Source organism: Chaetodon auriga, chromosome 2 (assembly GCF_051107435.1).
Source record: "Chaetodon auriga isolate fChaAug3 chromosome 2, fChaAug3.hap1, whole genome shotgun sequence".
NCBI lineage: Eukaryota > Metazoa > Chordata > Actinopteri > Chaetodontiformes > Chaetodontidae > Chaetodon > Chaetodon auriga.
The window spans coordinates 12,129,372-12,145,385 of NC_135075.1; the positions used below are offsets into that span (position 1 = coordinate 12,129,372).

Below are 16,014 nucleotides of genomic sequence, written 5' to 3' on the forward strand. Positions count from 1 at the left end.
AGTGACAGATATTACAAAAACTTCGTGAAAAGGAAACGTCATTACAGTGAAGAAGATGTGGGAATGGGACTGGCCACGTGAACGCCGATGCGCGCTCCCGATAATAAACCTCTGACGCCTACATCCGGGAACTACTACGAACTCGCTCTCCAACATGGCGGCGTCAGGTGAGGTTTATGAGGGTAAACGATCTGGGTCGGTTGGTGGGAATTTTAGCGGGTTATACCTCGATATAATTAATCATAAGAAGTTGTAGGGTTATAAATGCCTCGCGTTATTTGTTGGCGTCGTTGTCCGGCGCGTACAAATGGGTTCGTCGGTTATTTCGGCCCGGCAAAAACGCAACTGCTGGAGGAAGGCGAATGAACGAAGCAACGACTTGCACAATCTGAATTTTTTTTTTTCCCACAGAGTACACGCGGTCTTTTCCTGTGGGAATTGTTATTGGGATGTTTGGCTTGTCCACTTTTGAGTTTATATTGTATTACGTACGTTGGAAATTCTGTGTCAGTTACGAAATGTTTCTAACTGCGTGCAGACCTGGCACATTGTATGCCCGTAGCGGGGCTCGCCGTGGCGCTCAGAGCAGATAAGCATCGGGCGCAAGCGCGTTTCGCGGAGGAGGGGTTGGGCCGAGAAGTCCGGGCAGCCCGAGGAGTCTCCCCACGTGTGCAGCCTGGCTCCCTGGTGTCGGTGTTTGATGAAACGGGGCAGCTGGGCCTGTTGGGTCGCATCCTAAACACTTCCCTGGCAGCTTCACAACTTTGAGCCGTCCCACTGCCCCGGTGATGGCGCACTTGGATCCTGGCGCTGCGACGTTCGCTAGGCCCTAAAACCTAGCCAGCTAAGCAGGGATACTTCCCCCGTCAGCAGTCCTTTGCTGACTAAGCCCGCATCGGCATAAAGACAAAAGCGACCTGCGTAGATAGCAAGCAAACAAGCTGCGTGTTCAGCTTCACAGTGAACTGCTGGTCCTCGCAGCTGTTATGCTATTGTAGCTTTAGCAGAAGTCTGTACGGGTAAAAGTTAACCTTACTTAGCCCTTAGCGTGCTAATGTCACAATAGTGCGGGGCGCAAGAAAGTTAGCGAACAGTTAGTGTTTGATTTTTGGGGTTTTAGAGGGTACAGGCAGTCCAAGCCAGCTAGTTAGGCCCATGAATATTAACGCATAACACATAGTGGGCCGTATCTGCTGAGGAAGAGTTGTCCACCGTCGGTGTTGCTGTGTATGTGTGTAGGTTTTGTAACAACGTGTGTAAAGAATGTCCTGACAGCTGGGATTTTCACAATAAAGCTCACAGCCAGCTTTGTCGCTCCCCTTTTTCTGCCTCAGACCAAAACAAACCAGACCTGCTCTATGAGAAGAGCTGTGTGAACCAACTGGCCAAATGTTTTTCATGCAGACAGACAGGTTGAGGAATGTTCTGCAATGCATACATGACTCATTGAGTATAAGCTCCTGGGTACATTCCTTGAAAATGCAAGGACCCGGTGGTTTGGGACATAATCATGGTGCTTAAGTCTTGGAGCTGAACTTATAGAGGCACGTCTTTAGTAGCCTGCTGGACAGTGATAGTTGGACAGGCAGGCCACTCCCTGTGTGTTTACTTTCTAACATGAAAATAAGCCAGTGTTTTTGTTATCGCTCACACATTGCAGTCTCCTTATCTGGCTTGGCCGGACAACATCTCGCACTACAAATAGTGTTTGTCTTTGCAGAGATGCAGCTGCCCACATGAGTGGAAACACACAACACTGTTTTGTTGGTGTTTAAAGAGTGAATCTTTAAGTGGCGCAGCATTTCACTGCTGTCATGACTATATTTTGAAATGTTTCACTGGGGCTTGTTCAAAATGATTGTTGAAATGTAATACAAGAAAGTGACACCATACTGACAGAAATGTTGTGTCACTGTAATTATCGTATTTTTACATGTCAACATGTAAACGTAACATGTGGTGGTTTTCCCACTCTGTGTGTGTGGTTTTCATAGCCATCTCCAGTTTTCAGGGTAGCTATCAAATTAAGTCAAATTTTCTATTTCATCACTGTAATTTCCTTTTTCTTTAAAGAAAAAAAAGGATAATGAATAAAAGGCTGGGGCGTGGATAAAGGTTTTAAGACTTCTTTGACAGACATCCATATGAGCAACAAATCATAGCCTAGTATATGTCTTCCATGGCTCACACTGTGCTCTTGTGTTCATCTCCCCTTTTAGCTAAGAAGAAGAATAAGAAGGGGAAGACCCTCACTCTGACTGACTTCCTGGCAGAGGACAGTGGAGGCAGCACCGTGGTCCCCAGCTACCCGGCCAAGTCCACTAGCTGGGCAGATGAGACTGATGACCTGGATGGCGATGGTGAGCACACACTCAAACACCCCCCCCCCCCTTTTTTTTTCTTTCATGAGTTTTTACATCTAAAAGTCAATATTATCTCTCTCTTCCTTGGGTTGCCTTTTATTTCAGTGGGGAGAACTGAAAATGTGTTGGAGAATACCGTCATACTGGTAGAGCCATGAACATTTGTGGTCTGATACTTGACTAAATGAAAATGAGCAGCTGTGTTCTTGTTTTATATGTAAATGTGTTGTGGCAGAGCGGTATTGGTCTTGTTTTTCCAGGTCTTATTAACAGTAAAAGGTCAGACAGGCTAGTGAACCATGTTGACATGAGTTAACATCATTTTTCCAGTTAAAATGTGATTGATAAAGTGATTAAATGCGTCTATGTGACAGCATAACTGTGTTTTGAGAACCACCGCAGCATACTATGAAACAGTTGAGCCTCCAGCACTGCTTTTTGCAGCGTAAAGCCACAGATTTCTCTCTGATTTGCATGCCATTGCACACATTTGAGCTCCTTATGTCAACTGTGAACTTATAGCTGCACTGTTTTCCAAGTGTTTTGAAAGGAACAGACTTGTGAGATGGGATCCTTTTGAATATCAAATAACAGTTGGACAGGGAGATAAGAAGTTAAATGAATCATCAAAACAATCAACCACCAGTCAAATACATTCAGTGATTATTTATTTATTTATTTATTTATTTAAATCAGAAATGAGCTATTGCTCTCTGGATGCAGTTTCTCATGCACTCCTTTGTGGCTCGTTCAATGTCATATTCTATTGCATGATACATCTACTTGTTTTTGTCAGATTTGTGGTGCTGAATCTCACAATTCTGATTCATGATCATACTGCACATTTTGGAATCTGTGGTTTCCCCCTTGCTAGAGCAACACATCACATGCTGTCATGCCATGTGTAGCTAGTTGTCTTTACAGAAGCTCTTGCAAAATGCTGCCATGCAAGTGTTTTCATAACATTTCTGGAAATTTTCATTCCTGATACTAAATAGCTTTTATTATATTCCAGTCTCTGAAGAAGGGTTTTTGGCCTCTGTCAGGGCTAATATTGATTATTGGCTCCGTCAATATCTACCTCACAGACCAGTAATACAATAAACGTCAAAATAAATACACTTGTCTCAGAACACTTAAGGGTCTGCTGAACTAAAAGGGCATGTGATTTAAAAGGGTTTCCAGTCAGCTGTAACTATTCTGTCACACTCAGTCATGTTTGAATGGACATTTGGTATTTGCTGTTCTGTGTCATGTATGTATCTGGATACGAATGTGTGTACTAATGCATATATTTTAGCTTAATAGGTCATGTTGTGAAATCTTTGTTGTCATTTTTTTGTCAGAATAGAAGGACTCCAAGAATTCCTAAGTGTCATAGAGGGAGTAATCGGTTGTCGTTCAGTAACTGAAAGGAAGTTTTCAGTTCGTATTTGTTTGAAATTTTTCCCATTCTCATCTCACCAGTCTCGACCTCGTGGCACACGGAGGAGGATAGCTACCGGGCACCGCCCATTGACCGCTCCATCCTGCCCACAGCACCTCGCTCGGCTCGTGAACCCAATATCGACCGGTCCCGACTGCCCCGCAGCCCGCCTTACACGGCCTTCCTGGGCAACCTGCCCTATGATGTCACTGAGGATTCAATCAAAGACTTCTTCCGCGGCTTGGCAGTAGGTGTAGCAAGCAAACACACATGGCGGTGTCGGACATGTAGCTCATAGCACTTGCTGGTTACGGCTATTGCAACACTTGGTTTTGCAAAGCAACACTAGCACTGGAACTCAAGTGGCTGTTTCAGTTGCCGTCTTCGTGTTGCTTTATAGGAGCTGTAAACACTCATTTAAGCACCCTGTCAACTCAGTAACTGCTCAATATGCAATCACATCTGTACTTGAAAAATTTTTTTCTTAAGTATTTTAGTCCACACCAACCCGTGGGACTTGTAATTACACACTGCAGGCCCAGTGAGTTTGTTTAGTAATGAAGAACAGGACACACATGTCCACCTTATTTCTGGTTTTCCTCTTTCTATCTGTAGACAGATGTTGAAGTGGGATCCTAATGTTTCTCAACCTGTTTGTGATATTTAGTAGGCACCAAAGGAATACTTTTATATCAGTTTCATCATGTAGCCAGGGATGTTAGAGAAAATATGTTTTACACATAACACAGCTTCCCAGTGCAGTGCTGTTTCACTAACAGATAATCAGTCTGAGGGTCATAAAACTCTGCAAAAGTCTTCAGACAACTCATTTAGCACCTTTGCACATCTGGAACACATATATACGTTTTTGGTGAAATATTGCTAAAAAAAAACTCACTTCGATGAAGTTCTTGCATGCCTGCCTTTGGCTTGTTCAGTCATAGCAGAGTGGAGCCTGGTTACCTGCAACAGTGCTCGTCACTGACCTGGATAGTTTTTATTTAGAGTTTTCATTTGTGTCCTATTTCGTTTCTCTTGATCTTATTTGGGTGAACTGTACAGTGCTGCGTTCTGTTTCATTTGTTTTTCTGTCACCGTCTTCATCTCCAGATCAGTGCAGTGCGTCTGCCTCGAGAGCCCAGTAATCCAGAGAGGCTGAAGGGCTTTGGATATGCTGAATTTGATGATGTGGATTCCCTCCTGAGGGCCCTTAGTCTCAATGAGGAGGTGAGAGGATCGTTTTATTTTTTCATTCCTGCAACTTACCAAACATTGACTCGAGCAACTCAATTTTGGCCTCACTTACATAAAATGAGATCTTCAGTAGTCAGTTTCTTCGTCTCTTAGACATGTATATGGGAGAATCACTAACAGTTTGTCCCGTTTCTGTTCATGTCAACAGAACCTGGGAAACCGAAGGATCCGTGTAGATATTGCTGACCAGTCGAATGATAAAGGTACATGGGTCTTTTTCTTGCTATGAGCTTTGCCTTTAAAATCATTTAGCAAGTGGGAGTATGTCCCTCAATTTTCATATTCTAGAATTAAACTTAACATCTCCTCTCCTTTTTCTTCACACCTCAGAGAGAGACAGTGGATCTATGGGAGGCCGAGACAGGGGTGGACGGATGTCGGACATGGGTCCTGACAAGACGGACAGTGACTGGAGGGCTCGACCCAGTGCAGATTCTGACGATGGACCTCAAAGGAGAGATGATGCCTTTGGAGAGAGTGAGTGGTTGTTGGTGCATTAACATCCATATTATTTCACACTGATTTAGCTTCAGGGTTGTGATAATTCCCAACTGTTCAGTTGTAAAACATGCTGAAGTGCTATTTATGTCTTCTACATTCAAAATCTTGACTGCAAAAGATTATGTTTCTTGCCTCCAGAATATATTTGATGTACAATCAGACCAACAGTACATTAGCAGAGGAGTTCCATATGTGAAAGGACGTCATTATTCTATTGCAATTCCTGCAGGATCACGGGACCGTTACGAGTCGGATCGTTACAGAGATGGGCCACGCAGGGACAATGACCGTTATGACGGAGGAAGAGACCGCTATCGGGATCGGTATGATGACAGGGACCGCAGGGACTACGACAGAGGAGGTGTGTTATTCTGCTCTCATTGGACCCCTTGTTGGGATTGAGATCCACCTGGCTGTATCAGCAGTCATACACAACTCCATGACTGGCCTGCTGCAACCATGCAAACATACCAGTTTTCTCTCCTCCCGGCCTTCTAGGTTATGACTCTCGTGGAGGCGGTGGAGGTCGTCGGGCCTTTGGTAGTGGCTTCCGCCGCGATTATGATGATAGTCGGGGTAGCAGTGATCGTTATGGGGACCGGGATCGCTATGGCGAACGCGAAGACCGGTACGAGAGACGGGATGACAGACGTGAGGACAGAGGTGAGTTACAGTTGGTTTGTTATTTTGATGTGTTTACCACAAATTCAGTCAATATTATGTAAATGAAATGTAATCTTTAAAGTTACTAATTATGTTGATATTTTCACATTCCTCTAGGAGTATTTTTAAAGTTCGACTTTTCCAACACCAGCTTCAGATAGTCACAGCCTCACCACTCCACATTAACATGATCAGTTTCTGTTCTTCCACCAGCTCCTCAGCAGAGACCCAAGTTGAACCTGAAGCCCCGTAGCGTGCCCAAGGAGGAGGAAGGTAGTGGCAGCAGTGGCAGTTCCCAAGCTGCTCCTCCGAGCTCAGGCAGTAGGGCCTCATCCATCTTTGGTGCAGCCAAGCCGGTTGACACCGCAGCCAAGGAGAGGGAGGTGGAGGAGAGGCTGAAGAAACAGGAAGAGAGGCTGCAGAGGCAGCTGGAAGAGGACAAAGGCCGGGCACCTGACAGAAAGATGAGAGACAGGTCAGGGGTTGACATGGATGGTCAATACATTCAGAGTTTTTTCATGGAGTATGCAGGCCTGTTTAAGCTGTTTTAACTGTTGTTTTCAGGGATCCAAGCTGGCGCAATGAGGAATCTCACACTGAGCGTTCTCGTACAGGAAGTGAGTCTTCACAGCACGGCAGCACCTCGAGAGGTGAGAGACGTCAGCATTTCATTCATACAGCTTGCCTTCAGGGATGTGGTCACTCCTTGTAAACCTGAGCAGGCAAGACTATGTTTTTGAGTGACTGTGTGTCCATTTTTTGGGTCTTTCTTTTTCAATTAAACCAATTTTCATCACAGGGCTGATGTTCTATCAGTATCATTGCAGTCAATCAACCCTGTAAACCATCAAAGTTTCAGTCTGTAGTCGGAACTGAAAGCAAAGTTCTTTCCTTTCTCTTCAGTCCCAGTAAGTAAGAAAAAAACAACATGCTCCTCTCTTCGTCTGCTTAGGGTCTCGGTGTCGAGACAGCGAGCGCTCTGGGGAGAATGAGGTTTTCAGTGGGAGAGAAGGTGACTCCTCTTCCCCTGGGGCCTCCCCACAGCCCACCTCTACCGGCTCCGCCAAGGAGCCGCTGAAGGTGATGCCTGCACCTCCTCCCAAGGAGAACGCCTGGGCCAAGAGAAGTGCAGCCAGCACAGGCTCTAGCGATGGTGATGGACGACCTCCAGTCTCTCCTGTCTCCCCGAGTGGTTCAGGTCCTCCCAAGCTCAGGTGAGAACACAGATGAGACTCTCTGTATGTTAGGAAGCCTTTCAGGAACACACAGCTCAGAAACATTTCCAATGATTCAACAAACTCATCTTTTTGCACCTACATTTGGCTTGTAGCAGAGGTGAACTTTCATGTTGGTGTGTTGTATACCTCTCCCTGACTGTCTGTGCTTTCCTCTTTTAGCTCTGCAGATGTGATCGGATCTGGAAAAGGTAAGGCCCACTGATGAGCGCAAGACACAAACCAAATCTCAGTGTAGACTGAGTGAAATTAAACAGTGTCAGTGTGACTGTGGCACACACCTATTAAAGAAGACTGAACGATGAGATTTAGATAAACAAAAAACACTTGCATACATCTGCCAAATGTAAATGTAATGTAATTCATGGAGACTTTGAACAAAACTCAAAAGGTCAACGGCCATATTAGCAACTCTGTGAGCCCTTAAAGGTCATTACACACAGGACAGGTACACCGGTAGATGGATGAAAATGAAACACCTGTCGTTTTTGATCCTTACCACGTGAGGCAGACATGCAAATATTGGTGCTTGTGGCAAAGTTATCTTTATCAACAGTTAGTTAGAAGTTAGAAGTGGGATCAAACACAGTTTTTAGCTGTACAGTGGCAGTCGGCTATGGCTGTTCTTTGGCTCATCGTTGCCTTTAGCTAAAAGCTAATGTTGGCATATTAAACATCAGAATCAATCTCAAAGTATAACCGATAAGATTTCTGTCTTTAGTTTCAGAGGTCCTGTGTTGGAGTGATGTTTTGTCAGGTCACAACTATGTATTGTATTTATGGCAGTCATTTTTGAGAAAGGGAACTTTGGACCTTGGAAATGTTTGACTTACAGACTGGCACTGCCAACTCTAGAGCTTCGGTGCTAGTCTGGCTGAACGGTTCTGTACTCAACCTGCGTCAATTGTTTCTGAAAGTGTCAGTTTTGAAACATCTGACAGCCCTTGTGAAATTGCATTTTGGACTGTGGTTCACGATCTGTAGTGCTCCCTAAGGCCATTTACACACACTCGGGATGCATTGATCTGATTTTAGTGTCAGACAAAAAAAATAAATGAAAGAACTTTACTCCTGAAAAGGTCGACCACAGAAACTAAAATCCTATTGTTAAACTAAAGAGAAAAAAAAGGGAAATAAAAATAAAACAGCTGACCCAAACAGCTGGTTGAAGTATCATGACAATGGGGCCAATCTAGCCAATTAAATTCTCTGTCTACTTCTACTAAAAACAATAAACCAGTGCAAAAATGGCATACAACAGTAAACCTGACAAGATATTCAGTCCCAACATGCCTAGTGCATGATGGGAACCATGGACCATTGTCAGCAATGCAACACAAGGTATGCACACCTGTCCTGGAGATACTGACTGTGTCTCTGCCTCTCTGCTATCTCCCCAGGGAATTTCCTACTGTTGTCGGCTGTGTTTATGTCCTTCCGGTGATAATGTAGTTCTGGTCTAACTCTGCGTTGTGTTATGTAGAAGAGAGCAACAACATCACACGAATACAGTAACACCAAGTCAGCAGCGGAGCGGGTAGCTAGCGATGCTAACGCTATATTGGCTCAGTACTCTGGAGGTCTGGTGTTTATCTTCGGTTCGATTATAACAGTTGCAGCAGGGACTGTTCTGCCACCATTTAATAAATACCAATTCAGTACATTTAAATCTAGGTATTTCAGACTGTGTTACAAAGGTGGGAAAGCAATGCAGAGGTCAAACTTGATCCCAGTCACTTCCACACAGTTAGGCACCGAGCTTATATTAATTAAACTCTGGTATGGAGTCGGTTCTCGTTATCAGCAGATGTCCAAATTCAAGTGTCTGAATTGAATGGAACTAAAATAAAGTGGATCGGTGCATCTCTAACACACCTTTTTATGATCACTTGCCCTGAAATGTTCTTGTGTGATCCAGCAAAGGTGACTTTGGTTTGTGTGAAACAGGGGTGTGGGGTTTTCAGTTCATTCAGTAAAATCCAGAAAAGGTCAATCTTTACAATAGAGACAATACAGACAGGAAGTCAGTTGCTTGTTATTACATTAGTTTCATTAGAGAATTCCAGTGTTTTCAGTTGAGACGAGCTCACTTAGTTGAGGAGGTGTGAGAGCAGCTGTTATCCTTACTTTTCACACGCTTCACATCTGCATCATGATGGACGTATTCGGCTAAGTGAGAACGTGTCTGACAGGCGCAGGTCATGAGCTCACCGTCCTGCAGTTATTACAAAGGGAGCACAAAAATATGTTTCACATTAGTCTGCATGTAAAAAAATAGAAATAAATCTCAGGTTCAGACTCAAACAATCTGGCCAAAAAAATGTTGGATGCATGCGTTATCTGCAGAGCTGTGTGAGAGTAGAACTGCTTTTTTTTTTTTTGCTTTTTTTTGCTTTTTAGAAACTTTTGTGGCACAACTTTCGAACCAGCGTCAAATTTAAATGAAGTGAGTTGTAATGTACAAGCTTGCATTCAAGCAGTTGTGCACCTCTCATTTGGCCCTCCATCAGTGACTAACACGTTTTGAATCCAACCCAGTGGCTTTTTAGGCTGCAGTGTGTTGAGAGTGTAGTCTACTGTATTAAGTCCACCAGCCTCCCTTCACTCTACTGTCTGGCTTCTCCTTTAAGATGAGAACAAGGCTGAAGGTGTGCGTCGGGACCGGGGGCCCCCACGGGCAAGAATGGGGCCTGCAGGGCCTGGAGCAGGGCGGGGCCGAGGAGAGGGGCCCAACAGAGACCGAAGAAAGGAGGCAGACAGGTCAGCCATCCAAAGCTAGCAACTCCAAATTTCTTAATGAGGCAGGGAGGACATTTACTGGGCATTTGTAAAGACTGGCCTTTCCTCGGTTACACAACCGATGACACGTTCATTGTTGTGTTGTGGACACGAGAAACACAAGGACGCCAGGATTTCTGGTGTGTACGTTTAATGTTCTACACAGGAAATGACCAACGCCAGTACTAAAATATCTAACGGTACAAAATAAATTACAGCAGAAATTCGGGACATTTTACTTGATGTTTTTGTTCTGAAAGTGAGGACTGAGCACGGTGTGAACTGGGCGCCAAGCAGCTTGCAGATGTTGAAAAGGAGCAGAATTTGTGCTGCTTTAGTTTGACAGCAACTCTCCACACTGAGCTCTGCTGATAGATTTTAACCTTTGTGTTAATTCTGATTGTAGAAAGGATAACAGAAGAGACCGAGACTCCAGACCAACCCCAGAGCCAAAGAAATTTGAAGAAACCCCAACCCCTGTAAGTCCCTCACTGCCAAGGTTTAGTCAGACATGGATGTCACAAAATAACTCTTCATTAAAGGGGTTCCCGAAAGCCTTCAGTCATTTTACCAGAGCTCCCCCCGTACATTATAGGTTTAGTTTTTAAAAACTTCCTCCTTTTAAATAAAAAAAAGAAATGGATGAACAGACCGTCATCAGTCCGAATAAATGTTCCTGATGTAATTTCATGCTCCTTGAGACATCTTTCCTCTTGTATACGCATTTGTGAAGCATCCAAAGGTACTGTGCTGATCCAGGGTCTGTTTTGTTTTGCCTTTTTCAGAAGTTCAGCTCAGCCAGTAAGTACGCCGCTTTGCTAATGGATGGAGACCAAGGAGACGACGCAGAGGACGTAGAATAGAGAGAAATTAACGAGACGAGGCCTGAAAGAGCAAGACGAGGAGAAAACGAGGAACGCAGGAAAAAAAAAATCTCACATAGCTTATGAAAAAACTCCGTACATGGAAGAGGCTCCTGGGAGGACATCACTCCCTCCCTTCTTTCCTCCTACAAACCTGTCCTTTACTTTAAAACACCCACCCATCCTCCCTCCCCTGCCCCACCTTCAAGACTATTCAGGTTCTAAAGAATAGTCACATACTGGACTTGTTTTTAAATGGGAAAAAGGAGTAGCTGACATATGGCAAAGTGATGGATAACATTGAATTAATTGTAATAAATAAATGGAAAAGTGGGGAAAAAATGAATTTGTATATTTGTGGGTCACAGGTGTGAGGTCGGATTATATGACGAGATGTAGTTTAGTGAGTGGAACCTGTTTGTTTTTTTTAATCAACTTTTGACTGACTTGCATAATTCCTAGAATACATAGCTATTGATTATTATAAGCCCTTTTATTCATTAGTAAGTAATTTGGTATTGTACTATTATTTTAAATCAATCTTCCATCAAGTTTATTTTGGGAAATTAGTGGAGAAAATCCTGTCTTCCAATACTAACAGTCGTGAATGCTGAGACTGGTTACTCATTCCAAAACATTTGACAGTCGTATGTGCAGCGATCCGCAAACCACTGAATTCTTTTTAAAAGGATTCACACAGTATTGCAAGAGGACCGTGTGATACAACGATCACCTTATTACAGGAGTGTATGTGGAGACTGAAAGAAAAACAGCCGCCACACGATTCTCAGTCAGAGAATCAGTCGAGTGCCATCGCCGTCACCCCCAGTCGTTGTACAGATGTTTTTCTGTTTCAAACCTTCTGATGAAATAATCAAATCAATTAAAGGCTCAAAACGGTCATGTGCAGTCGTCCTAGAGATTCTCCACAGGAGCTGAAATCATTCACTCTTCCTGAAGTGAGGAATACAAATATTTGAGGAAGGTCTGGAGTTGCCTTCAGTCGAGTGTGAGGTTTTCCATGAGCTTACGTGAACCTGTCTTCCAATTTGCAATAAATTGGGGTCATTACATACATTGCAAATAGCATGTGTTTATTGTGTATGCACAACTGAAGGGTTGAAGAAAAAACTTGACGAGCAGAACTGTCGGGCAGCTCCTCTTTGCTGCCTGCTTTAACCTGAGCAGACCCTGCAGGCTTTAGTGGCAGCGTAAATGAACCGTGTCCGTTGCAGGATGGCAGGTTGCATCATCAAATGAACACTTTTATGTGCGACAACAACAAGGTATTTTTCCTCCGCCTACTGTTCTCCTGGTGTGGTCTGTGAGCCAGATCGCTTCCACGGTGTTTCTTCAGTCTCAACCCCCTGCTGAGAGCTGGACTCCAGGTGGCAGCTGGTTAGCATCCTGCTGAGCTTCACATCTCTCTCACACACACACACACACACAGGGCAACCAGTTTGCTGTAAGGCCAGACTCCCGTCCACTCAGCCACTCTCTTTACTGGACCTCAGCAAACAAACTGGTCATGTGTTTGTTAACAGTATATTGTCTAAGTGTGTGTCCATTTGTGGAATAACTTAGCACGTCACAAGAGCACTATGATCAAGTTCACCTTTGAAGTTCTTGTACTTGGAATATTTTCATTTTATGCTATCTTATTGTGCTGCTATCAGTATTTTTACACTGTAGTATTGCAGCTTGTACTTAAGTAAAGATTTGAATACTCCTTCCCCCTCTGTCAGTGGAAAGAAGTCTACATCTTGAAGTTAAAACTTGTGTGTGGACCCTGAACCCACCCACCACCCCTGTTGCCATGTGAGTCAGCAGCTGGTCCACACAGGAGGGTCCCTCCTTCCTCAAAGCCACAACATGAGCAGGGTTTGCGTCACTCAGGTCCCTCAGTGATGTATCAAACGGGATTTTCCCATGATCGTGTTCATATGTGCACATGGTCAGTCATGGTCAACTACACCTCATCTGTTTGAGGAACTGTAATACAGGCGTCTCTGAAGTCGCTGCAGTTGGTCACTGTGCACTTATTGATGATGGTTTGTCGCCTGATTTAGCCTCACAGCCACGGATTTGTCTCCCTTTAAACCAAAGAGCGCTTTGTATGCAGCATAACCCGGGGGCCTAAAACATGGTTTTAGAAAGAGCTTATTGTTGGAGATTTTCCCCCTCACAACCCCCAAAAAACCTCCAGCTTAAAGCAGTTTTTTGTATGGAGAACCCAGTTTGAGGAAATACAGTTACGAGTGTGTGTGTGTGTGTGTGTGTGTGAGAGAGAGAGAGAGAGAGAGAGAGCTGTAGTCTGAGGGAATTTAATGAGGGGAGATGCTAGGATTTAAGCACAGAGCATGTCATTGTTTTCATTGCATTGGAAAGAGCAACTGAGGGAATCAGGAGAGGACACTGGTGTCATGTGTCCTATCAAACAGGGTGGTAGAGTTCATCACATTTAGCCTTTTCACATCCAAGGGAGATGCAGAGATATAAACAATTGCTCCAGTTGCTGCCTGAAAAAACCCAGGCAAGCAGATAGTTCAACGTCCTCACTTCCTCTCAACAAGCTGCGAGGAGGGAGAAGTGGGATCAAGCCCATGGTATGTTCTCATGTGCAAAGTTACAGAGTGTGAAAGAAGCTCTATCTAATCACTCCCCCATGAGGAAGAAGAGAGCGCAAGGGGCTGAAGTGAAGCCAAAGGAAAGGGGAAGGGCCTGACATCAACAAGCCAAACAGCTGCCCCCTTCTCCCCCATGGAGAGACAGCAAGAGCAGCCTGATGGAGCAAGAGAGTAGGGAAGACTGGAGGGTCTGTGAGTGTGAGAGGGTGGCGTAGGAAGCATTTGAGGGGCTGTAGAGGCGAAGAGAAGGAGGTATTGGCAAGTGGAAAGGGGGAAGGGAAGAGAGAGGTGGTGAGTGTATGCTTGCATGCTTTGAGGGTGAGGATAGCCAGGGAGCAGGGGGACAGGGAAGAGTGTAAGAGGAGAGTGGAGGGGGAGAGAGGGTCTGTGCTTGGTGACACTTCTTGGAGGGGAGAAAGAGGGGCTGTAAGAGGAGAGGGGAAAGGAGTCAAAAAAAAAAAAAAGAAGTCATCTGGGGTGGATTTCAAGGCAGGACAAGCTGTCAGAGCGGAAGGCAGAGGTGTGAGGAGTCACCGGGGAAGAGGGAGCATGTTGGAGAAGAAGACATAAGCTGTGGCAGATACATAAGGAGGCCCTTCAAAACATGAAGCGCTGAGAGGAGGAAAAGAAGAGGGACCCTGTGGAGTGGAGCACTTGTCTGGAAGGAGCGGGTAAAAGTCGAGGATATTAAACGGACGAGGCAAAAGAGGCGTCTGCTGGAAGCATGGGGTGCATTCACAGCACAAGCCCTGGCAGCATGAAGAAACATGGGACTGATATTGACACAGGAGGAATCCCCATAAAGGCAGACCCTGAGGTACATCCTGAAATCCTTCAACTTGCCGAGGTAAGTGAACAACTTCTCCTGAGGAGACCTGTAAACATTCTGGGCAGAAATGTCTCGCTTATGATCATGAGACCTTCAGAAGCGTTTTGAGTTTGAGGTCAAACAGAGCAAAGGATCAACTGTTTCTGCCACAGATAATGATCAGTGACTGTCATTTGACCGAGGAGAAGAGAAAGCTTAACTTTGTTCAATTGTCACACATGAAACTCACCACGTACCAACCATGGACATCAACCAAAGGAATCCAAAGAATTGCCACTGTGTTTCCAAATTACATGAAACCCTGGACTCCAAAGCAGTTCTCTCTCTCTCTCTCTTAGGAAATATTTTCCTCAGCATTAAGCAGAACATCTCATGCCGCACATGCTTTCAGACTGAAGGATGAACTTGTGTTTTGCAGATTCCAGTTAGACCAGAATAACAGACATGAGTTGCGTGTATGAGTGATGTTTGCAGACTTGAGGCACTGTCAAGTTTGACTTTCATGGCCGTATAAATTTGTCACTCCTCTCTGTGTACAAAGGAACTAGGGGACAAAAAACAAGCAGACAGCAGTGAACGATCCACTGGTTAATCATGTCCCTCGAGGTGTCAAGGTTCAAGAGGAAGTGGTATAAGTTACCGTCCGGTTCCGACCCGCCGTCTGCCTGTCTGCTGACTCTATTTAGGAGCACGTATGGATTTAGGTGCAAGTCACACTGCTGCACACGTAAAGCCTCTGGAGGACTTTTATAGAGACTGAAATAAAAAGTGTCGGTTGGTTAAGCACCAAGGCCACACATCAGAATGTGTGCGCTCTCGTATGTCAGAGTAAATCACACTCGGGCATGCTAAGTGTCAGAGGACAAAGAAGAGGGAAATTCATTTCAGGCCATGCCACTGTATTTTGTCCAGTTGTCACTTTTCTTCTGCACATAAATGAACCTTAAACGTTAGGATATTTATGCAATAAGTGTATGTAATTTGACACAGTGCTGCGAGGTGCTGCGCAGTGAAGCGCTGGAACAAAAACATTACTCGGATCACATGTGGCTTCAAGTCCCCTGAAGCCCTGATTGTGTGTGTCTGTCTGAATTGCTTTGTGTACGTGTGTGTGTGTGTGTGTGTGTGTGAGAGAGAGAGAGAGAGAGAGAGAGAGAGAGAGAGAGAGAGAGAGAGAGACCGTGCCAAATTATGATAACATAGTCCCAGCTGAATGGGTGGACTGCACTGCAGTGGAGAGGAATGAAATATGTCATACACACCAACAGTCCAGGAGTACTTTATATTGTTTGTAATGTTTTCTCTCTCTCTCTCTCTCTCTCTCTCTCTCTCTCTCTCACACACACACACACACACACACACACACACACACACACACACTCATTCCCACACCTATTTTCAGTGTTTTCATGACTGTTTAGATGTGACACCCCCAACTCATGCAGGTTATAAATAACCTGCCAGAACCAGAGCAT

At 44.6% G+C, this 16,014-nt stretch overlaps 2 protein-coding genes across 5 annotated transcripts in view; both read left to right on the plus strand.

Annotated features, from left to right (window-relative positions):
• The first annotated feature begins 132 nt into the window (after nt 1–132).
• eif4ba (eukaryotic translation initiation factor 4Ba) lies at nt 133–12,158 on the plus strand. Of its 4 annotated transcripts, XM_076754433.1 has the most exons (15): nt 133–167; nt 2,220–2,360; nt 3,831–4,036; nt 4,900–5,016; nt 5,192–5,246; nt 5,374–5,520; nt 5,774–5,905; nt 6,043–6,207; nt 6,421–6,682; nt 6,772–6,857; nt 7,160–7,421; nt 7,605–7,633; nt 10,073–10,202; nt 10,627–10,699; nt 11,006–12,158. In XM_076754433.1, exons 1-15 carry the CDS (start codon nt 155–157, stop codon nt 11,081–11,083), a joined length of 1,896 nt encoding a protein of 631 aa, XP_076610548.1. In that variant the 5' UTR covers nt 133–154; the 3' UTR covers nt 11,084–12,158. The 4 variants fall into 4 exon arrangements, with proteins under 4 accessions (XP_076610548.1, XP_076610556.1, XP_076610565.1 ...); XM_076754441.1 differs by lacking the exon at nt 10,627–10,699; XM_076754450.1 differs by lacking the exon at nt 10,073–10,202.
• Nucleotides 12,159–13,694: 1,536 nt separating this feature from the next.
• The window catches only part of LOC143335227 (tensin-2-like), a 28,850-nt gene continuing 26,530 nt past the window's right edge, over nt 13,695–16,014 (plus strand). The window contains exon 1 of the mRNA XM_076754500.1: nt 13,695–14,557. Coding sequence (XP_076610615.1) covers nt 14,435–14,557 — 123 coding nt within the window. The 5' untranslated portion in view covers nt 13,695–14,434. The remainder of the gene's footprint in view (nt 14,558–16,014) is intronic.

Bases quoted from the DNA above. Each gene is read 5' to 3' on its own strand.
- eif4ba (XM_076754433.1), top strand. The intron at 2,361-3,830 runs GTGAGCACACAC...TCATCTCACCAG, and splicing joins TGATGACCTGGATGGCGATG to TCTCGACCTCGTGGCACACG. The intron at 5,017-5,191 runs GTGAGAGGATCG...TCATGTCAACAG, and splicing joins CCCTTAGTCTCAATGAGGAG to AACCTGGGAAACCGAAGGAT.